Consider the following 22,281-nt stretch of genomic DNA (forward strand, 5'->3'; position numbering starts at 1 on the left):
CTCCCCTCCCCTCCTCCACTCTCTCTTTCTTTTTTTAGACAGAATTTCTCTGTAGCCCTTGGCTGTCCTGGAGCTCACAGCACCCTGCCTGCCTGCCTGCCTCTTCTTACCATGTTTCCAAGGCTGACGACTGTGGGCTGACTGTTGCCCTGTGGAGGACTGTGTCTCGGGAGCTCAGCAGTTCTCAGCTCCCTATGTTTCTCTATAGGGTTAAGGCCTTCTAGTCTTTCCCTGTCCACTTTAGCTTATGTAGTGTGTTCGAGGCCAGCCTGGTCCACTGAGACTCTGGAGGGTGGGGAGTAGGGGCTGGAGAGATGGCTCGGCAGAGGACCCAGGTTTGGTTGGAGATACCCAAGTGGCCGCTCACAACTATAACTCCAGTTCCAGGAGGCCCAGTGCCCTCTTCTGGCCTCCTTGGCCACTGCACACATGTGCACAGACATAACAGACACGCAAAATAATCCTAAGTATAAAATAAAGAGTGGGAATTTGACATTGCTCCAGCAGCTCTGGGTGGGGCTTGAGCAGTTAGAACATGGCTAGACCTTACCACAGGCACTGCTGTGGCACTGGTGTTGGGGCCTTGTGCTATCCCTGGTGACAGAAGCCTTCTCCTCAAGGCCAAATGGGGTGCACACACATGAGTGAATCTATGATTAGCAACCTCATTTTGTCAACCTTCTTGGGTACCATGGTGACATCTAAGACTCTTGAATATAGTTAATAGGCACATCTGTTGTCTCAGCACCCAAGAGGCTGAGGCAGGAGGATGGTGAATCAAGATAGCCTGGGCTATATAAAGAGACCTATCTCAAACCACCTTCCTAGCCTGGATGTACTCACCCCAACTCAGAGTGTCTCATTGGCCCCAGCTCACCCTATGACCTGAAGCCACACATCATTCCGACCCAGGTGTGAAGGGAAGTGTTAGTACTGGAGGGGATCCTGGCCCAAGACCTCCAGGCTCCCAACGTGCTCTGTCCTGAACAGCTGTACAAAATGGCCTCCTGATGACTACAGCTGCCACAAAGCACTGGGTGAGGCTGTAGTTCAGCCAGAGACACCTGGGTCTCTGCTACAGCCACTAGGGCAGCCTAGACACTGTGAGTCATGCTACCTCTAAAGTTGCACAGCCAGGGCTGTGGAGTCCTGCCTCAGGGCACCTGTGTTTCAAGCGAGGGTTCTGATTTTACATGTAGGGGTCCACATATCCTGTGCTGGTTGGTGTTTCATATTGCCCAGACCCTGCCTGGGACTGTGTCAGCCCCCAGTGCCTTCTGCCTGTGGGTTGTGGCAAGATGCCCACACATTCACACAGTTAGTCAGTCTCTCCCCACCTCTCTCCTGTTGCCTACTGCTTGCTTTGCTATACTGTGGACCACTGATGCTGTTCCTATGGCATGGTATGTGGTTGCTTCCTGTGCCCTGAACCAGGCTCTCATTTCAGGGAAAAAGGTTCAGTTTCGGAAGCCAGCGCCAGGGGTAGCTGATGCAGTACCCTCCCGGAAGCGTGCTACCCCCATTAACCTGGCAAGTGCCATCAGGAAGAGCAGTGGGAGTGGAGCCAGCAGTGTGGTACAGAGGCCCTTCCGAGATCGGGTGCTGCACCTCCTGGCCCTGAGACCCTACAGGAAGGCTGAGCTGCTGCTGCGGTTGCAGAAGGATGGACTGACACAGGCAGACAAGGACACCCTGGACAGCCTGCTACAGCAGGTGGGTACAGACCAGCCTGACCTCGTGCTGTGCGAGCAGGCTCTCTAGCTTCATGGCGGTCTCAGGCCTGTCCTCGTAAGGTCTTCAGTACCCCCCACACACACACACACACCAACTGGATCCATGACAGGTGATACCTGCAGACCTATATGTGCACAAACTGTGCCAGTGGCCATTACCTGGAGACTAAGAGTGCATGTCTGGCTGGCTGTTAGCCCTGCACTGTTCATGGGGACAGCCTGGCACATCTGGACCATGTCTTCCTGCTCTTTCCACCCTGGAAATGTCTTGGGACTCTGAAAGGTGAACGCTCTTGCTGACTGCATGCCCTGGCTAAGGGGCGCTGAGCTTGCTGTCTGGTGACCTAAGGTCAGTCACAGCATGCCCCACCCAAATAAGTGACACATTCAAGGGCTGGAGAGGTGACTCAGTGGTTAGGAGCACTGGCTGCTCTTACAGGCAGACATGCATGGTGGTGGTGGTGGTCCATACCTTTAATCTCAGCCCTTGGGAGGCAGAGGCAGCTGGATCTCTGAGTTCAAGGCCAGCCTGTCTACCTAGTGAGTTCCAGGACAGCCAGAGCTACTCAGAGAAACCCTGTCTCAAAAATAAATAAAATATCAACGCCAGCCAGGCTTTGGGGACAGCATAAAGGTGAATTGGGGTGGCCTGGCCCCTGTACTCTGGTGACAACATAATATCAAGTCTCAGAGAAAGCTCTGGAATCAGGAGAGACCATGGTCAGCCTCTGCCTCAGGCATGGAGTGCATGCATGCAGTATGCAGTGGGGCTAGAGGCGCCTGAGGCTCTGTGCAGCTCCCGGGGCTTCTGATCAGCCGTGTTGGGTCTGACCTTGGCAACCTGGGACTCTTGAGTGTATGAAGCATCTTGTGAGGGCAGCGGTGCCCCACAGGTTTTGAAAATGGACCTATCTTGGGCAGGGGTCATGACCTGGTCAGGTCTTTTGCAGTCTCCACAGGTCATCAGAGTCCCTGAGCATCTGCAGGGAGGAGCCATAGCCTTTCATGACTATGCCTTTAGTGTAGGCAGGGTGGCCCAGGGTATTAGATCCATCAGGGGAGCCAGAAGCCTGCCCTAGGGTGGGATGCCTTAGGTAGTGCTGGTCAGTGGAACCACATGCCATCATGGAGGAGCCTGCCTATGGGAATGAGTGCTCCTGCTTGGAGTAGCCGTGAGTGAAAGGCATGGCAGTGCACCATTTAAATCTTAGTGCTCAGTCAGGAAGAGGCTCTGCTGCCAGTTTGGCACGCTGGCATACCTGTGGTCCCAGCATCCTCAGACTAGAGTCCAAGGTCAGCCTGGGCTATAAGGCAAGGCCATGTCTTCAAAGCCCATTAAATATATAACTCATTCCTCTCAGTTCTTTTGTTTTGTTTTGTTTGGTTTTTTCGAGACAGGGTTTCTCTGTGTAGCCCTGGCTGTCCTGGAACTCACTCTGTAGACCAGGCTGGCCTCCAACTCAGAAATCCGCCTGCCTCTGCCTCCCAAGTGCTGGGATTAAAGGCGTGCGCCACCACCACCTGGCTCCTCTCCGTTCTTACAGATTGTGGACTTGGCACGGTTGAGTGGCCAATATGTGCATGTTCTGCACTCTCGCACCTACCAAGGCCAGCACAGACATAACCTTGGTCCCTTCCAGGCCACTCATCAGATTCTTTGAGCCTGAGATGGAGTAGCTCTGGCAGGGAGAGAGGAATGGCTAGTGGCCACTGAAAGGGTGGGGTTTGGTGAGGGCTGTGGACATATGGATGACATGCTGTGCCTCATCAAGACTGTCTGGGCCTTCAGCAGCTCACGTTCAGGGGACCTGAGGTGGTATGACATGGGTCCAGAGCTACCACCACCCTGTGCTCCCCAAACACTCACACCCCCACCCCCACCCTTGCTGCCTCGGCAGGTGGTAACAGTCAGTGAGAACTGGATGTGTTGCAGGTGGCCAGTGTGAACCCCAAGGATGGCACGTGCACACTGCAGGACTGCATGTACAAAAGCCTGCAGAAGGACTGGCCCGGCTACTCTGAGGGGGACCGGCAGCTGCTGAAGCGCATGCTCACGCGGTAAGGCATGCACTGGGGGAACAGGCTGCCATACACTCTCTAGCATCAGCTTGCCAGATGGCTCACAGTTATGGCTGTTTCCAGCCAACTGTGCAGCTCCTCTGTGCCAGGGTGTCCTATCCATGTCCCCATGGCTTCCCATAAGCCTCTGGGGCCCAGAGTGTGAGGTAGACTCCAAGGGAGAGCGCAGTAATTACCCACTCCCCCTGGGGCTGGTGTTGTGAGCAGAGCTGCTCGCCGAGAGAGATTGCGATTGATTCCTCAAGTTCCGGGGTACCACCGCGTTCTGGGCTCATCTCCAACCTGTGCCTAGGCCGGAGCCTGGGGTTCCACGTGCTTGGAGGCAGAGAGAGCACACGATGGCAAGAGCCCAGGTGCTTGCTGCCTGGCACACGCTCCTGGGCACTACAGCCAGCTTACTTGCTTTTCTCTTTCTTTTTCCCTGGCAGTTCCTGACAGGGTTCTCTGTGTAGCCCTGGCTGTCCTAGAACTCATTTTGTTAGCCAGGCTGGCCTCTAACTCAGAGATCAGCCTGCCTCTGCCTCCTGAGTACTAGGATTAAAGGTGTGTGCCACCACGCTTGGCTTCTTTTTTGGGGGGGTCAGTGTCTTACAGAGACAATACAGGCCTTAACTCCTGCCCATCTTCTGTCTCCACCTTCCAGTAGTGCTGGGCTGACAGATGTGTGCCCATTGTCAGGGTCACCTACACCCAAGTGCTGGAGGTGTCCACATAAGGCCTGTCACTGCTCCACAAGCACAGGTGTACAGGGCCAGCATGCCTAGGCTAGTTACCACCACTGATGCCATGCCCGTTATGAGTGATGAGCCATTGGGTGCTCGGGGCCAGATCAGGGTGGGAGGAAGGGACCACACACAAGGTCACCACTGACACACAGAGTGGCCTTGTGCTGGTGGGGTCCTGATGTGCTGCAGGCAAGGTATGTGTTCATATCTGACCTGCAATTCTCCATCTCATTGGCAAGCCCAGGCACTAACTGCCTGCGCCTCAGCATGGCAGAGTGGGAGTCCTCCCTGAGCACCACATGGGCTCTGCTTGTCAGCTGCCCTGTGCACAGCACAGCTTGGGTTCTGAGAACCTGGCCCTCTCTGTGCAGACATAGTCCCAGGGCACAGTGGCAGTGCCACCATAGTGCCTCTACCACTCCTCTGCAGGAAGCTGTGTCAGCCACAGAATGCCACTACAGACTCCAGCCCGCCCCGAGAGCACGGGCGCTCCGCCTCACCCTCTCAGGTACCTGTCTGGGGGTGGTTAAGTGTGGGGCCCTCACTGGTGCACCGCAGCCCTTTGTAGCCAGTGTCTACTGGCTGAGCCACACTCTTTGAGGGGACTTGCTGTCTTTGGGGTTGGGAGTGTCTTTCTGGGTGGCCGTGTGCCTCAGGCACCTTCACTGCCCAGTCAGGGCAGTCTTTTCTTCCCTGTCTGGATGCTGCTTCTCTTGTATGTGTGGCCAGCTCTGTGTGCCGGCCGGCGCCCCTGTGTGGCCACAGCAGGCCCTGCAGGTGGCTACTGGTCCCCACATACTTCTCCGCTCAGCCCAGTCCCCATGGCTTTTCAGAAACGGCCCACAGACTTCATTGACCCCCTGGCCAGCAAGAAGCCCCGGATCTCACATTTCACACAGCGAGCACAACCCACCCTCAATGGCAAACTGGGTGCCCCCAATGGCCATGAGACTCTGCTGCCTGCTCCAGGACCCACCCCATCAGACACCCTCAGCTCTAACCATCTGCCTCCACGGCTGGAGCCCCCACGGACCCACGACCCCCTAGCTGATGTCAGTAATGACCTAGGCCACAGTACCCAGGACTACAAGCAGCAGGAGGCCACCCCAGCTCCAGCACCCCATCTTGGTCTTCCCCTGCCTACGGACTTTCCTCAGGCTGAGCAACCTACTAGCTCCTCACATACCCATAGCCGACCCAAGAAGAAGTCCAAGAAGCACAAAGACAAGGAGCGGCCCCCTGAAGAAAGGCCCCCCGCCCCACAGCCTGATGTACCTGCTGCCCCTGCACTACCGCCAGATGCCCCAGGTCAGTGCCACTTGGTTGTCACCTCTAGTATGTGGGATGTGAGACCACTACTGGGGTCAGGACTTGGGGCCACCATGGCAGGCCACCAGCCTCCTACTCAGTGCTTGGGGCTAAGAGCTGAAACACCCAAACAGGTAACATGGAACACGACGCTTTCAGGGAGTACTGAGATGCCCTGAGGCAGAGAGGCAGAGGAGGGTAAAGAGAGCAGCTGTGTGCAGGGATCTAGCCAGGCCATGGCACAGGGAGGTACACTGAGCCCAGGGAGCCAAGGTTGCTGGGACCGGAGGACACCGAGAAGTGAGGCATCTATCTCTGTGGCTCCTCACACAGCAGGACATGTGAGGTGCCCTGTGTATCAGAAGGCCTTGAGAGCAGTCCTCTGTCCATAGTATAGTGAGAGCATGGATCTGGTGTCGCAGCCCTGTGCTTGCTATGCCCTTCAGCCCTAATCTCTTGACATCTGTCTTAGGGTGTTACTGCTGTGAACAGATGCCATGACCAAGGCAACTTTTTTTTTTTTCTTTTTGAGACAGGGTTTCTCTGTGTAGCCCTGGCTGTCCTAGAACTCACTTTGTAGACCAGGCTGGCCTCAAACTCAGAAATCCGCCTGCCTCTGCCTCCCGAGTGCTGGGATTAAAGGTGTGTGCTACCACACCCCGCTGACCAAGGCAACTCTTAAAAGGACAGCATTTAATTGAGGCTGGCTTACAGGTTCAGAGGTTCAGTCTATTATATTCAAGGCTGGAACATGGCATCCTTCAGGCAGGCATGGTGCAGGAGGAACTGAGAGTTCTACATCTTCATCTGAAGGCTGCTAGCAGAATACTGAGCCTCTCATAGGCTCTCCTTGTGGTACCAAGCTTCAAATCCTTTGCATGACCCCTTCAGTCCTGGGCTGTCAACTGCAACTGAGGCTGCATTTTCACAGTGTCAAGCCTCAGCTGTTCTTCATAACCCTTTATGCCTTCAGAACCAGGACCACCTGGGCTTCTCGTACACATCACCAAGTCCAGCCGCAGCACGAGGTACAACCTTGGCCATCTCTGGAACACACCTTCTTTGTGCTCTCAGAAAACACTTCCCAGAAGATTTCACCTCAGTAATGCTGGTGTCTTATTAATCACTACTAATTTCTTAGCTCCAGCTCACTGCATCAACTGTCCCAGCAGTCCCTTCTATTCTTGTCTCTAAAGCCAGAGCCACATGGCCAAAGCTGCTGTTGGGTTCTGCTGCTTGCAGGAGCTGGAACATGGCCCCCTTCTATTACATTATCACCAGTTTTCTGTTTTCCAACTCCTTCACTGCCTAAGACTGGCTGTCCTGGAACTTGTTCGGTAGATTGACCTTGAACTCAGAGATCTGCATGCCTGTCTCCTGGAATTAAAGGTGTGTACCACCATGCCTGGATCTAAACTTAGCTTTGTAGTATCTTACCCCAAAGTCCCACCCACTCCCTTAATCTGCTCTCTCCTAGAACACAGGATTCAGCACATTTCACTTCCTCGTGCCCCTTTAATACTCAAACCATATATTTTATATTTCTCCTTTCTAAGCTTGCTACACTTGTGCAAAATGCTCTTCTAGAGACTTAACCAGAGAACTCAGTCTCCACTGGGTGTTTCTGAGACTTCCTCTGTCAATGCAATTAACATAAATCTCTTTATCTCAGGTACTCTTCAGACAAGGTCAAAAAGCAGCCACATTCTTCAACAAAATACCACAAAAACAATCTCAGCCAGGCGTGGTGGTGCACGCCTTTAATCCCAGCACTTGGGAGGCAGAGGCAGGCAAATTTCTGAGTTTGAGGCCAGCCTGCTCTACAGAGTGAGTTCTAGGACAGCCAGGGCTACACAGAGAAACCCTGTCTTGAAGGGAAAAACAAAAAACAACAACAACAAAAAACGAGTTCTATGCCACTGAAATGTTTTTCTTGAACCAGGTCTGCACAGTTCAAATTACTTGAGGCAACAAGCCCCATTTAAAGCATTACACTGCTTTCCAAATCTAAAATCCCCAAACCCACATTTTTCCAAACAAAAGTATGGTCAGGCCTATCACAGCAGTACCCCAGTCCCTGGCACCAACTTCTGCCTTAGTTAGGGTTTTACTGCTGTGAACAGATACCATGACCAAGGCAAGTCTTATATATATACAAACCATCCCAACACCCATGACAAGATGTGCCCCTGACACCCACAGCCACTTAGAAGTTGCTTAGTGCTAGAGGTGGCTGAGGTGGCTATAAGACCTTCAGAGGCTGGTGGAGCCACTGTGGGCTCTGCATACATCTGCCACACCTGCCCGGTGCTGTCTCCAAGGTTCAGCTACCACAAAGCTGCTAGGAGGGCTTTGTGTGACAGAGGACACTTTAGAGGGTCTTGGGAACACATAGGAGCACACAGGAACACAGTTACACAGCCTTACCCCAGCTAGTCGGCTCAATGACAGAGCTCAGGAATCGCACACACCCCTGCCTGACAGATCACAGACACAGATGGGTTCCCGGTGTCGGAACTAGTCAGTGGCCACCTGGCCCACACATTAGGCAGGATGTTTGGGCCACACAGGACACATTCTTTCTTCCATCCAGCCCTAGCCCATGGGATGATCTGCTCATGCTCAGTGGGTCCTCAGCATAGTCCACCCCCAGAGCTGTGGAACCATCCTTAGCTGGATCAGCTCCAGGTGCAGGTTCCCAACCTCTGGCGGTGGGGCGGTGGTTAGTTTTTTGCATTGCTGGTGATAGGCCCCAGGCCTCACACTCAGCGAGCACCTGCCACTGAGCCAACAGCTTGTAGACACCGTGAGTTGGGGCCCTGAAGCAGGAGTGGGTTAGGGTGAGAGGATTTGATTGTGGACAGGGAGTGTGAGGACCTCAAAGCTGCTGACTGAGGGAAGCAGCAAGTACCCGGCATAGAGATACAGGTCGGCCAGGCTTGGAGGCAGACTGTTTCAGAGAGCCAAATACATGGCTTAAATGACTGGAAAGTGCCGCAGCCCCAGCCCAGGCCTGCCTTGGACCTTGCTTGCCCTTCTTATGCTCCAGCTGCTCCTGGTGCTAGGTTTGGTCAGGGAGGTCATGTGGAGGAGCCCTCTTGCAGTGTGTGCCATGCAAAGGACAGTAGGGTCGGACTGGGGCATCAAGTGAAGAGCAATGCCAACCAGACAGTGGTGGCGCATGCCTGTAATCCCAGCACTCGGGAGGCAGAGGCAAGCGGATTTTTGAGTTTGAGGCCAGCCTGGTCTACAGAGTGAGTTCCAGGACAGCGAGGGCTACACAGAGAAACCCTGTCTCAAAAAAAAAAAGGGGGGGGGGCGTGGTGGTGTACACCTTTAATCCCAACACTTGGGAGGCAGAGGCAGGCGAATTTCTGAGTTCAAGGACAGCCAGGGCTACACAGAGAAACCCTGTCTCAAAACAAAACAAAAAAGTAGTGCCAGCAAGGTCTGCAATTCATCTGTCACCAGAGGTCCCACCATTTGCACTTTGTCTGGGTAGCTGGGGTTTGTGTCCAGCCCAGTGCTGATGCCCCACAGCCAGACACTGGGCGAGTTCTGTGGGCCTGCCTGAAGGGCCCTTGGAGACAGCATAACTGGACTGTATGGCTGCGGGCTGGACAGTGCCTTCCCATTGTAATCAGCTGGTCTTGGTGCATGGCCTACTGCTGGTGCCAACGTGTGGCCACCCAGCATGGCTTTTACCCAAAAGCACTGGAATAAGAATGCATTGCTCTGCAGGTGTGAATGGAGCCTGTGACAGTGAACCCACATCCTCGTCAGAGACCCCGGACTATTTGCTGTGAGTGTCTTAACTAGGCTGTGCCCCATTCCAGGCCCATCTAGGCCCTGCCTGAGCCAGGTACTGCCCCCCACTATGACCCCTGAGCCCCTGCAACCCTTCTTATTGTTCAGGAACTACCCAGCCATCTCGTCATCAGAGCAGCGTCAGAGCTACAAGAACGACTTCAATGCTGAGTACAGCGAGTACCGCAGTCTGCACGCACGGATTGAGCAGGTCACCCGCAGGTTCACACGGCTCGACGCACAGCTCAGACAGCTGAGCCAGGGCTCTGACGAGTACGAGGTACTGCATGCCACTGGAAGCTGGCAGCAACTCACGGTCAGGGTTTGCCCATAAGTCCCTCCCTGCAGTGGGACCTCAGGAGTGGGGCACCTTGTAGCACACAGGCTTCTGGGATGGCCATTTCCCTTTCCCTTGTGTGGCTTCGTCAGTGTGTCTTCCCTCATCGTGTCCCCTGCTACCCTGGCGCAATAGGCCAGAAGAATTACAGGAAGGTTACCCGCTTCCTGTGGCTATACTCTGCCCATCTAGCTGCTCACTTCCGGAGAGGGCTGGCACTTGGAGCTTCGTCCAGTGGGATATCATTAATTCTTGGCATTTTCTCCCAGACAACCCGTGGACAGATTCTTCAGGAATACAGGAAAATCAAAAAGGTACGTGAGGCAGGGCGGGTGCTGAGAGAAGTCTGCCTGGCTCGGGTGGGTGTGTCTTACCTGCCCCTTTGTCCCTCATAGACCAACACCAACTACAGCTGCGAGAAGCGACGCTGCGAGTACCTGCACCGCAAGCTGGCACACATTAAGAGGCTCATCGCAGAGTATGACCAGAGGCAGCTCCAGGCCTGGCCCTAGCACAGACAGGCAGACCTGATGGCTCTGCCTGCCTTTCCTAGTTTTATATGAACTCGGCCCTTTAGCTGCCGCAGAGACATCTATTTTTGTACCTTTTCTACTCCGTGCCTCCTGCAAGGCCCATGCCTCCAAGTGTTAGAAGCCCCAGGGAGAGTGAGCAGCGAGTGCCAGGCCCTGCTGCCTTCAGATCCCCAGCTGACAAGGTTGCTGCAGTTTGCTGGCTGTGCCCAGAGCCCTTAGCAGCAGCCTCCGCAGCATGTGCTCCTCAGTCCCCAACACACTGCCCTTCGTGTCACACTGTGGCTGTGTGGTTCCATCTGTCCCTCCATCCATTTGTGGGTCCTGGGGTCACCTCTCTGCTGGGTCCCTCTTGGGGGTGCTGAGGGTGGCACCTTGCTTGCCTTCTCCAAGGTGCAGGCCTGTGGCCCCCAATTGCTGCTTTCTTACTGTGCCTCGTCTCATACCCCAAGTCCAAATCCAAGGGGCCATCGGTGTGCATGTGTCTGTGTGTGTGTACGTGTGGTGTGAGTGGGTCTCTGCACATTCAGAGGGAAGCCATTGGGGAGGTGGTGGGGGCCACTGCTGTAGGGCAGGGAGAGAATGTCAAACACAGATATCTATTTTTCTAAACCGTGAAGGTGTCTTTGGGTGGCTTCCAAAGAGCCTGGCTGCCTGGAGGCACCTGCCAGGCACAGTCCCGTCCCCCCACCCCCACCCCCAGTCAGCTCCTAGTTTTCTTTTGGAAATCCCTGGAGTCCCCAGACCCTAGAGGAACCAAGCCTTCATGTTTCAATAGATGTTGGTTTCTTCTCGGGGGCAGGGCCAAGTTCTGCATGGTGCACTTCTCTCACAGCTACACTGCACAGGCTCAGGGTAGACCCCAGGTTACCCCTCTCCTGCCCTGAGAACTCCATCCAGAGCTATTGATTGAACTGATGGTATGTTTGAGTTGTTTTGTTGTCCGAGATTTTGTTGTCTGTCTGAGATTTGGGAACGGCAGGGCCACACTCTGGGGCTGCAGGTGGTGGCTGGCAGGTTAAGCATGGTCTAACTTATTGGTATTCTCCCTGCCTTTGAACTGTGCTGTGGAGAAAGTCTACTTTGAGCCATGGAGTTGGTGTTTACAAAGTCTTCACTTTTGCCAAAACATTAAAATTGACAGAGGTGGTGCCTCCAGGTCCTTTCTTAGAGTTTGTCTTCTGTACACCAAGCAGGTGAACCGCCAACTTTCAAAGTCTATAATAAATTTGATGGAATTGAACCTCGATGTGGTTTGACTATGTCACTGTAGGGTGTGGGGTGGCCCTAAGTGAGAGCTTGACCCAGAGCCCCGTGTGCTGAGGCGAGGTGTGAGCGCTGCAGTGCTGGACATGGCAGAGTGGGCTCTCCTGCAGCACCAAGGCCTTCAGGTGTGGGGCCAGGGGAGAAGGTGTTGCCTTCTAGGACGGTGGGACAGAAAGACTGCTTGAGACTGACATTGTTTTAAAAACAACAGACCCCAGCAAGAGGTACCTGTCTCTTAGAGCTGTCGGTGCAGCTAGCATGAGGCCATGGAGGCTGAGCGTGGCCACCATTAGCCCCTGGCCCCAAGCAGAAAGCACAGGCTGGGCATGCGTCAGAGGCAGCATGCTTGTTTTCAAAGGGAAAAGTCAAAGGCAGTCTGTGAGGGAGGGCTGGGGTCAGTCGGCCTCCCTTGGGGCATTGGCCAGACATCTGACAGTTCTGAGGCAGCTGAGGGGGCGGAAGGAGAGTCAGGCACCCTGTGGGCCGCTGTGTACTCAACACCTAGGAACAGCTTGACCATGCTCTTCCAGCGCCTTCCCGGAGCCCAGGGCTAACCCTTGTCCCCACGCATCTCCCAACCACAGTAGTCTGCTGCAGCTACCCCAACCCCACCCTGCTCAAGGATGTCCTCATGGGAAGGGCCCTTCTGGGGACTTGGCCTTGCTCCCAGCCCCAAGCCCCTTGCAAAATGAATGTCCCAGTGCAGTCTTTCTGCCTCAACCTCCCAAATGCTGATGTTGGCCACCAGTTTCATTACCTAAAAGAGCTAAACAATCTGCAATTTCTACTGCAGCACACAAGAGGACAGAAAGGGGGCAGCAATCTAAAGCACACTCTATTTCCCCATGGCGCTCCTCAGCCTCACTTGCATCTGAGACCCTCCCCGGAGGGGGTGCAGCGGGTTCCGCCTTTCTTCTCCCCTTCATACATCAAAACTCTCCCCAACTGTCCCCTCCTCTGGGAACCCTCCCTGGGACTCTTCACCGGGATGAGTTCAGTTGGGCTGGTTCGTGTTAGCTAAAGCAACAGCAAAAATAAAGTTTTGACGCCCACAGAGCGGGCCCCCTCTTATTTTCATGAAGACTTTTCGAACAATCCACCTTTTTGGCACAGCTTCAGCTGTGGAAAGTTTCCGCTAGGAGGAGGCCACTTGTTTTGGAAAGTTCTGGGGGGACCTCCCCCGCCTGCCCGCCGGGTTCCCATGTTCCTTATCACTGTGCGGCCAGGGGGAGGCCGCGTAGACCTGGCCATCCTGTCTCCTTCTCTGGGCAGGGCCATGCAGGCCAGTGATCGCAGCTGCAGGATTGGGAGCTGGCGGGACAGACGGCCGAGCAGCTTTGAGACCTCCCCACCCAAAAGCCCCTCGACCAGACATGCCCCACCTCCCTGTCGGTGGCCGTCGCTCATTGGCTGCCTGGTGGTACAAGGGTGCGCAGCAAGGTAACGCGCACGACGCTCGCGCCTGAGACTCCTTCCGGCTACCTGGGTTTAGAGCACCCAGAACCCTGGTCGCAAGCCACGCCCATGGGGGCGTGGTCGGGGCGTGGCATCGGCGCTTTTCTTCGCTGCCGGGAGCCCTAAGGCCCACGCTGTCCGCTGCCGCAGTCAGATCCTACTCTGGGCCGGTAAGTGGGAATCTATCCTAGGCCGTAGGGTTGGCTCTCGGGCGGTGATCCCGCGCTCACTGGCTCTGGCCCACAGCTCGCCACGATGGAGCCCGCCGCCGAGATCCTCGTGGATAGCCCGGACGTGGTCTACAGCCCCGAAACCATCGAGGCGCGCTACGAGTACCGGACAACGCGCGTCAGCCGCGAGGGCGGCCTGCTGCGGGTGCGCGCGGGGCGCGGACGGCGGAGGACACTGGGAACCCGAGGTCCCGCGACTCACTCCCAACTCTTCCTTAGGTGCAGCCCACGGCTACGCGTTTCACCTTCCGCACCGCCCGGCAGGTGCCCCGACTCGGGGTCATGTTGGTCGGCTGGGGCGGGAACAACGGCTCCACGCTCACTGCTGCTGTTCTGGCCAATCGGCTGCGCCTAACCTGGCCCACGCGCACTGGTCGCAAGGTGGGGGCCGTGGCTGCCAGAACACCGGGGGGCGAGCAGAAGTGTGGGAGGGGCGTGGCTTGTGGGACTAGCGCGTCTCGGCGAGCCAGACCCCTCTGCCCTTAAACACCCTGCTCTGCTTCCCGCACTCCCCCCCCCCCCAGGAGGCAAACTACTATGGATCGTTGACCCAGGCGGGCACCATGAACTTGGGTCTGGATGAGAATGGCCGGGAGGTGTTTGTGCCCTTCAGTGCGCTGCTACCCATGGTGGCCCCCAACGACCTGGTGTTTGACGGTGGGCAAAGCCTCGGGACGGGATGGGGTTAAGTATGGGAGGGCTCAGGGTACGGGATGGGTCCCGTGTTAAGGGTCCCTGCAACCCAGGCTGGGACATCTCGTCGCTGAACCTGGCCGAGGCCATGCGGCGCGCGCAGGTCCTGGACTGTGGTCTGCAGGAACAGCTGTGGCCCCACATGGAGAGCCTGCGTCCGCGGCCCTCAGTCTACATTCCTGAGTTCATCGCTGCCAACCAGACAGCACGTGCGGACAACCTCATCCCTGGCACACGTGCCCAACAGGTGGGGTCCTCGACCCACTCCCAGGCCTTACTGACACCTGTTACATGGCCCTGTGGTCTCTCCCTTTGGCAATAATTCCTACACCCGGGGGCCCAAACCTCTGAACAACTTCAGACAACCTCCACCTACTCTTCTCCTTCCTTTCCCAGTTGGAGCAAATCCGAAAGGACATTAGAGACTTCCGATCCAGTGCCGGGTTGGATAAGGTCATCGTGCTGTGGACTGCCAATACGGAGCGCTTCTGTGAGGTGGTCCCAGGTCGCAATGACACGGCTGAAAACTTGCTGCATACTATCCAGGTATGCCCAAGATTCCTGGGGATCAATGCCAGTCCAGAGGAATCCTTGGCCAACTACTTCTCTGTCCTCAGCGTGGCCTGGAGGTGTCACCGTCCACACTTTTTGCTGTGGCCAGCATCCTGGAGGGCTGCGCCTTCCTCAACGGGTCCCCACAGAACACACTGGTGCCCGGTGCCCTGGATCTGGCTTCGCAGCGCCATGTGTTCGTAGGTGGTGATGACTTCAAGTCAGGGCAGACTAAGGTCAAGTCTGTCCTGGTGGACTTTCTCATCGGCTCTGGCCTCAAGGTACCTTCGGGCTTCATGCGGTGCTGGGAGGAAGGAAGCCAGGGTGAGGGCACTGCAGAGCACCCACTGTTTCTTTGACCACACAGACCATGTCCATCGTGAGCTATAACCACCTGGGCAACAACGACGGGCAGAACCTATCCGCACCACTGCAGTTCCGCTCCAAGGAGGTGACAAAAAGCAGTGTGGTGGACGACATGGTTCAGAGCAACCATGTGCTCTACGCACCTGGAGAAGGGCCAGACCACTGTGTGCGTGCAAGCAGATGCAGGCGGGCACCGAGGGAGGGGCTTGGTATCCTTTGGGGCTGTGTGACTTTTTAAATCTCCGCAGGTGGTGATCAAATATGTGCCCTATGTTGGCGACAGCAAGCGTGCCTTGGACGAGTACACCTCCGAGCTGATGCTGGGTGGGACAAACACCTTGGTACTCCATAATACCTGCGAGGTATGGTGGGCGTGACCAGGTGTGATGGGCGGGGTGGGCGTTGATCCTTCAGAACCCGGCACCCTGTACCATCCCCAATCCAGGACTCGCTCTTGGCTGCACCCATCATGCTGGACCTAGTGCTGCTCACAGAGCTGTGTCAGCGCGTGAGCTTCTGCACAGACTCCGACCCCGAGCCTCAGGGCTTCCACACAGTGCTGTCGGTGCTCAGCTTCCTCTTTAAGGCACCACTTGTGCCCCCAGGCAGTCCAGTGGTGAATGCCCTCTTCCGCCAGCGCAGCTGTATCGAGAATATTTTCAGGTGCGCCCCTGGTGGTAGGGGGGACTCGGGGCTGGCAAAGACAGGTCTTGCTGAGCCTGCACTGTCTGTCCCCTGCAGGGCTTGCGTGGGGCTCCCGCCCCAGAACCACATGCTATTAGAACACAAGATGGAGCGTCCAGGCCCAGGCATCAAGCCAGGAGAGGTGGTGGCCACCAGCCCACTGCCTTGCAAGAAAGAGTCCACACCTGCCAGCAATGGCTGCACCGGCGATGCCAATGGGCACCCGCAGGCACCAACACCAAAGCTGTACACTGCTTAAATCAAGTGACTGGACCCTTGTACCCCCAATGCCTCCAACCATTGTACAAAGACAATAAAGCAAGCAAGCCTCAAGCAAGCCTCCTTGTGTGCTTTTTCCAGGAAGGGGGTCTCGGGCTGACCTAGAATGCAACGTAGACCAGGCTGGCCTCAAACTCACGCCTTTCCATAGGCCTCGGCCTATGGGAAGGTGGGCTCCCAGCCCATCAAAGTACAGATTTAGGCCATATCAAGTAAAAGACATCAGCAGTACCAAAGTCAAAACGGAATGGCATTTATTGGCAGAACCCCCCCCCCAGCCCGTGTGCACACAGGTCCGAAGGCCTGCACTTCTCTGAGGTCCTTTGAGTTTGTGTGTGTATATGTGTGTTTAGAAAATGATAAAGTCCTTCGTGGGGGCCCTGCCGGCCGGCCGGGCTAGCCAGGAGTCCGGATGGCAGGGGTGCTGCCGCGACCCGAGACCTCACCAGCAGGACCCTGGGCTCAGGCCGGGACTATCACACGCTCATGGTCATGCCGGGGGAGTACTGCGGAGAGAGGGCGGCGCGCGGAGCGCGGCTCAGCTCCGGCCGAGGCTGAGGCCCACCCTCCCGGGGACAAGGGGAACCCGGGGAGGATGGGAAGGGCAGGGAAGGTGCCGCGGCCGCCCCCCCACCTGGCCCGCCGCGGTCACGGTCTTGCTCTGGCCCCGCGGCCGCCCCGCCGGGGTCTGCCCGCCAGGCCCCTCCGGCCCGCTGCGGCCGCGGGTGGGGAGTCGACGCAGGCGCTTACGCTTTCGCTCGGGAACGGATGCAGGAAGGTCCCGGCAGCCGCCATCTCGCCATCGTCGCGCGGGGTCCCCGGGGCGTTGCTCAGGCCGCCCACGGCGCCGGGGGAATTCTGGGGACGGCGCTGGTCAGCGCGTGAGTCTCCACCCCTCCCCGGGTCATCTGCCCCACCCCCCGCCCATCAAGTGTGCAGGACCTCACCTTCGGCAGCCCGTCCATATCGCCCGAGCCTGCGGGGAGAGATGCCAGGCTCAGGCTCTGCGCACTGAGCTCAAGAACGGGGTACCCCAGAGGTTTTCGTTTCTGTAATCTAGGGGCAATGGAGGGTGCAGGGGCTGCGCCCAGGGGCCACCCTCGAGTGTGGGGACAGAAGTCTCTCAGAGTCGCCCCTCCTCGTGGCGTGGAGATGAGGGCACTAGCCGGTGTAGCGTCGGGCAACCGGGTAACCTAACAGGCTCTCCTCCTGGCTTCTGGGGGTCACGGTGCCCGCCGATGTAACCGGTAGGTGGCGCCCAGCCACTCACCCAGGGATCCGTTCACGTGGTGTGGCTCCATCGTGCTCATTGAGGCCATTGGGCCCTCCGGGCTGGGGCCGAGCGGGAACTGCGGGCATAGGGCAGCGTGGGGCTCGGGCCGGCCGCCCCCCGCAGAGTCCCCGTCGGGTGAGGCGCACCGGCCCGCACTCACGTTAGCCCTGCCAGCGCCCGGCCCGATGGGATTCATGATGGTGTACATGTTCTCGCTGGAGTTGGTGGAGTCTGGGAGGAACAGCAGGGGCTGCGTGGGTGGGTGCGTGGGCTGGAGACCCCGGCTCACCCCAACCAGCATGCTCCTTACCTCCAGGGCTGGGCATGATGGGTGTTCCAGGGGCTCCGCCTCCTCCTGCGGGTCCCTGCATGGAGACATGAGAACTGTGAGACAGGGTTTCTTCCTGCCGGTAGCCTGCAGGTCCCACCACGCACCAGCAGGGACTCACCGAGTAGCTGCCAGGAGATGAGGAAGAGTACGGGATCTGGGAACAGGCAGGGACAGCTGTGAGCACTCAGTGGCAGGCAGCTGGCTCCAGCCCTCCTTCCCTAACTCACCCTGCCTGCCACTCACCGAGTTACCGCTGGGACTGGCCCATGGGCCACGCACTCCCGGACCCCTGGAAGAGATGGTGGCCCTGCAGCAGACCAAGCAGTCTGGGCCTGGGGCCCATCATTCCCCAGAACTAAGTGGCTCTCTTGGCCTGTTTCCCCTCCAAATACTTGATGGAATAAACAATGCTCAGGCTGTCCCTGAACACATAAGTCTGCCTCGGCAGAGGGGACTAGCTGGGTAATCACAAGTCTTAAGGGACCCTAGAGCTTACATGTTCATGGACGGCAGGACCTGGCTGGTGGCAAGGGAGTTGGGTGGGGGCCGCATGCCAGCTCCATAACCCTGTTGAGGCAAAGGGTTAGTCAGAAGAACCCAGGTGTGGCCTTTCTGTCCCCAGTAGGCTGGGCCACCCCTTACCTGGGCCCCAACACTGGCCATTCCTCTCGGAGGGGTCACCCTCTGCATCGGGCCTCCCAGGCTGGGGTGCCCTAGGCAGAGATACAAGAGGGCTCAGGCTTGGGCACACCCACGAGGGGCGAGTGCTGTGGACCAGCAGCTGGGGGTGCATCCATTACTCACCCTGCACACGTGGGGAGGGGTCCATGGCAGCGGGGATGAGGGGTTGGGAGCCAGGGAGGCCTACAGGAGGCTGTGGAGCAGGCACAGTACTGAGCTGGGAGAGACATCCCCAAAGCCACTGCTCCTCCCCCCGCGGCCGGCCCTCTCTCACCTGGCCTGGCATCCTTAAGATTGGGCGGGCACCCCCTGGGAACCGTGGTGACATGAAGGGCTGGAAGAGGTGGGTGGCAATCAATAACCTTCATCTTGTGTTTGCCCTAAAGAAACCCTGTTCTTACTATCCCTGGGAGTGGAGCGGGGGGGGGGGGGGGGGGGGGGGGGAGGGGGGAACCAGGGCCTTCAACCTTGCTAGTCCCCTGCTGCAGCTCCTGACTGCAGACCTCAGCCAGCTGGCACAGCTGCCAAAGGAGGGAGCGCGTCAAGGTGCCAGCTCGGGGGAAGCCCACTACCTGGCTGTGGGGTCCACCACTGGGGCTTCACATCTTGTCCGGGAGGGTGGGTGGGTGGGAAAAGCTATGAAGCCCAACCTGGGAGGGGGACCAGCCTGTTGCCAGGGCCACTGATACTCAGGGTCATAGATTCATGCCTGTCACTGGCTGTGAGAAGGTGCACACATTCTCACACCCACTGTGGTGACAGCCCTTCCTCTGCAACCTCAACTCTGGGAGGAGGGAGCCCCAGGCACCCATACCTGAAAGAAGCCGGGTGCCACAGGACCTGCTGCCATTGCATCGTTAGGGGCCATAGTACCCATCACAGGGCTGGGAGCTGCTGCTGCGCTCTGCAAGAATGAGACATGGGGGGGGGGCAGCTGTCATGTGGTCAAGCTGGAATGTCAAGCTGGACCAGAGAAAGGGGAGACTGAAGGAGGGTCAGCAGTAGCCACACCCCCAGACTTCTGTGGCTCCAGCTCATCCCAAGTCTGTTGTTTCACACCCCAAATATATGCAGTCAGTCCGTGCCCCAATGGCCCCTTCTCTTCATCTTCTGCACTGTAGATGCTCACCGACCCCTCCGGGGGGGGGGCAGTACTCTGGATAGGGTCCCCAGCCCCCAAACCTCCTTAGAAGGTCAAGAGCCAGGCTTGACAGGCTGTGGGGGAGGGGAGAGGGTGCTTATGGGCCACTTCCGCTGCCTGTTCCTATTTTGGCTGCCACAGAGCAGGAAGCGGGAGCAGAAGACTGACCTCAGGATGGGGAAAGGATCCTTTCTGCGGACCCCCTCCTCTCACTTTCTTCCCAGGTGGAAGACATGTGTCCCTAGCGCTGTGCTGGCTAGCACTGGAATACTTAGAACCCCGGGGCTCCTGGCTTGATCTCTGGACTGGGACAGCCCCTCCACAGCTCAGAGCCAGGTCCCTGGTGACCTCTTTCTCCCACTCTCAGAGGTTGGTGCAAGCCAGACTCTAGTTGACAGTCTGGTCTAGCTCCGGGGAGTAAAAGACAGGAGCCCACAGAGAAAACGCAGTGGCAATGTCCTCTCCAAAATCACTGTAATCTCGGATGTTTTAGGGGATGTCATGGCCAAAACCCCCTCCTCCCCCAGGCCTGCCGGTCCGGTCCCAATCACTAACGCCAGGCCAGGCCCCTCCCGTGCAGAACAGCACTGCGGGAGGGCAGCCTGAGGAGTAACTCTCCCCGCCCCCGCCCTGCCAATCAGCCCACGGAGGCACTGGCGCCCGCCCGCGTTACCATGACGACAGGCAAGGCCCGCTAGCGTTTCCAGGAGACGCCAAGGTCGGGGCGAGCAGTGGGGCGCCTAGGACCAGCTTGTTCTGGCCCCGCCCTCCCGACGCCCATGCTGCTATGGCAACCGGCGCCTAGGGACCATGGGGGTCCAAGCAGACTAGTGGCTGCCTGGAGCCCACTGTGCCAAAAGGAAACTGAGGCCAGAAAGTGGCCACGTCTTTAACCCCACACACCATACTCCAGAGGTAGAGGCAAAGAGTTCTGAGTTCCAGGCCAGTTTGGTTTACATAGGAGTTCCAGGCTAACCAGGGCTACTTAGTAAAACCCCGTCTCAAATAAACGAACAAACCAAAAAAACAAAACATCCAGGGGGCTGGAGAGATGACTCTGTGGCTAAGAGCACTGGCTGCTCTCCCAGGGGACCCGGTTTGGTTCTCAGCACACACGTGGCAGCTCACAACTGTCTCCAACTCCAGTCCCAGAAGCCATCTTCTGGCCATCACAGGCCCAAGGCAAGCATGTGGCACACAGACAGGTGTGCAGGGAAAACATACACACAAAATAAAAACTATTTTAAACAATAACGAAAAGGGGTGTGGTGACACACAAATTTGACCCCAGGGCTTGGGAAGCAGAGGCAGGAGGATCTCTGTAAATTCAAGGCCAGCCTGGTCTACAGAGTGAGTCCTGGGACACCCAAGGCCACAAAGACCCAGTCTCAAAACACAAACAAAACCAAAGGAAGCGGACCAGGTTCCAGAACCCTGGAGACTCACATAGTCCTGGAAGACTTTGGCCTCGCTGGAGTGGTCACAGGCCTCCCTGCGGTCTGGTGCCGCACAGTACAGATCCCAGAAGACACTGTGGGCAGCAGAGGGAAGACAATGATTCCACATGCCCCCACAGGTCCCTCCTGCCCTCCCTCTGCTCCCACACAGGCACATACCACCACCAGGAGTGCAGGAAGCCAGGAGGCTCACCCAATGTGATGTTCTTTTCCCAACGGATCTATGAAAGAAAGTCAAGAGTGAGGGGCAGGCATGCAGGAGGGATCCACCAACAAGCTGGACAACAACACAGGACAGTGTGGGGTGGCCTGGTTGAGGGGACAGATGCTGACTCACCTCAGACAGGAAGGTCTGCGCTGACTTCTGTGCCCCCACATGCAGTAGGTACTCATATACATACAGCGCGAGCCTATAGGCAGGGCAGTAAACGGGTTCAGGCTGTTGAGCACACGGGCACCTGAAGCCTGGCCCAACTCGGGGCTGTGGTCAGGTTCCCCAGACAATCCTTCATCTAGCCACAAAGCTCCATCACTGCCCCATACTAGACCCTCGGTGCCACCAAGCACAGAAAACAGCTTCTTCAACTCATTGATTGATCGTTGGCAGCCAGTACCTATCAATACCCCACTACAGGTCCTCCCATGGGCCCATCTTCTTCCTTGGTATCCTGTACACTACCCACAGAGACATAATTGCCAGGCCTGGCATGGCCAGGTAAGGGACTCGGTTCCTGACCAGCAGGGCATGGGTCTTCTCTAGTGCTGGCAGATGCCGTGGGTGGGCACTTAAGGCTTGTTTGTATATATTTTACTTTATGGTCCTTCTGTGGGGAATGCTCTCCCTGACAAGGTTGATGACTCCATGATAATCAGAAACAGCAGGACTCCAGGAAGCTAGTGTGTCTGGTATTCCTCAGGAAACTGCATCACTGTGACCTTCGGGACAGCCCTTAAGGCTGTGGGAAAAAATTCTGAAAACATGAGATCAAGAATATATACATCAAGCCGGGCATGGTGGCGCACGCCTTTAATCCCAGCACTTGGGAGGCAGAGGAAGGCGGATTTCTGAGTTTGAGGCCAGCCTGGTCTACAAAGTGAGGTCCAGGACAGTTGGGGCTATACAGAGAAACCCAGTCTCGGGGAAAAAAAAAAAGAATATATACATCAATGTAAGAGCTGTCCTTTACAGGATTTCTCAACTATGCAAATAAAAGATGCATTTTGAATTTTATGAGGGGCTTCATGGACCTGAAAGAAAAGAGGCAGCTGCGTTAATGAGCCAGCTTAGTCAGGAAGATAAAGGAAGGAGAAGAGATTTAGGGGGTGGTGATTTCTTTCTTTTTTTTTTTTTTTA

The 22,281-nt window shown here is 56.8% G+C and overlaps 3 protein-coding genes across 8 annotated transcripts in view; 2 read left to right on the forward strand and 1 right to left on the reverse strand.

Annotated features, from left to right (window-relative positions):
* Window positions 1–11,759, forward strand: part of Ell (elongation factor for RNA polymerase II) — a 53,250-nt gene extending 41,491 nt beyond the window's left edge. The window contains exons 5-12 of the mRNA XM_021219077.1: window positions 1,448–1,713; window positions 3,667–3,791; window positions 4,967–5,045; window positions 5,371–5,845; window positions 9,587–9,647; window positions 9,761–9,932; window positions 10,259–10,303; window positions 10,385–11,759. Coding sequence (XP_021074736.1) covers window positions 1,448–1,713; window positions 3,667–3,791; window positions 4,967–5,045; window positions 5,371–5,845; window positions 9,587–9,647; window positions 9,761–9,932; window positions 10,259–10,303; window positions 10,385–10,501 — 1,340 coding nt within the window. The 3' untranslated portion in view covers window positions 10,502–11,759. The remainder of the gene's footprint in view (window positions 1–1,447; window positions 1,714–3,666; window positions 3,792–4,966; window positions 5,046–5,370; window positions 5,846–9,586; window positions 9,648–9,760; window positions 9,933–10,258; window positions 10,304–10,384) is intronic.
* Window positions 11,760–13,105: 1,346 nt separating this feature from the next.
* On the forward strand, window positions 13,106–16,102 carry Isyna1 (inositol-3-phosphate synthase 1). Its single transcript, XM_021219157.2, has 11 exons — window positions 13,106–13,410; window positions 13,487–13,615; window positions 13,690–13,851; window positions 13,995–14,127; window positions 14,217–14,410; window positions 14,560–14,709; window positions 14,781–14,996; window positions 15,083–15,247; window positions 15,330–15,443; window positions 15,527–15,744; window positions 15,823–16,102. Exons 2-11 carry the CDS (start codon window positions 13,496–13,498, stop codon window positions 16,022–16,024), a joined length of 1,674 nt encoding a protein of 557 aa, XP_021074816.1. The 5' UTR covers window positions 13,106–13,410; window positions 13,487–13,495; the 3' UTR covers window positions 16,025–16,102.
* Window positions 16,103–16,281: 179 nt separating this feature from the next.
* Ssbp4 (single stranded DNA binding protein 4) overlaps window positions 16,282–22,281 on the reverse strand; it is an 11,013-nt gene continuing 5,013 nt past the window's right edge. Inside the window, exons 2-17 of one of the 6 annotated variants that reach the window (XM_021218880.1) lie at window positions 21,265–21,337; window positions 21,087–21,148; window positions 20,917–21,001; window positions 19,144–19,233; window positions 18,604–18,663; window positions 18,453–18,522; window positions 18,291–18,361; window positions 18,145–18,215; window positions 17,892–17,937; window positions 17,767–17,802; window positions 17,628–17,682; window positions 17,478–17,548; window positions 17,315–17,393; window positions 16,992–17,020; window positions 16,795–16,902; window positions 16,282–16,550 (exon numbers count right to left, since the gene is read on the reverse strand). In XM_021218880.1, coding sequence (XP_021074539.1) covers window positions 16,521–16,550; window positions 16,795–16,902; window positions 16,992–17,020; window positions 17,315–17,393; window positions 17,478–17,548; window positions 17,628–17,682; window positions 17,767–17,802; window positions 17,892–17,937; window positions 18,145–18,215; window positions 18,291–18,361; window positions 18,453–18,522; window positions 18,604–18,663; window positions 19,144–19,233; window positions 20,917–21,001; window positions 21,087–21,148; window positions 21,265–21,337 — 1,036 coding nt within the window. In that variant the 3' untranslated portion in view covers window positions 16,282–16,520. Of the gene's footprint in view, window positions 16,551–16,678; window positions 16,915–16,991; window positions 17,021–17,314; window positions 17,549–17,627; window positions 17,683–17,766; window positions 17,803–17,891; window positions 17,938–18,144; window positions 18,216–18,290; window positions 18,362–18,452; window positions 18,523–18,603; window positions 18,664–19,143; window positions 19,234–20,916; window positions 21,002–21,086; window positions 21,149–21,264; window positions 21,338–22,281 lie in introns of all 6 variants that reach the window. The other 5 variants (XM_029532121.1, XM_029532120.1, XM_029532118.1 and 2 more) reach the window with 5 other exon arrangements.

The sequence above is a fragment of the Mus pahari genome, chromosome 19, assembly GCF_900095145.1.
Source record: "Mus pahari chromosome 19, PAHARI_EIJ_v1.1, whole genome shotgun sequence".
Taxonomy (NCBI): Eukaryota; Metazoa; Chordata; class Mammalia; order Rodentia; family Muridae; genus Mus; species Mus pahari.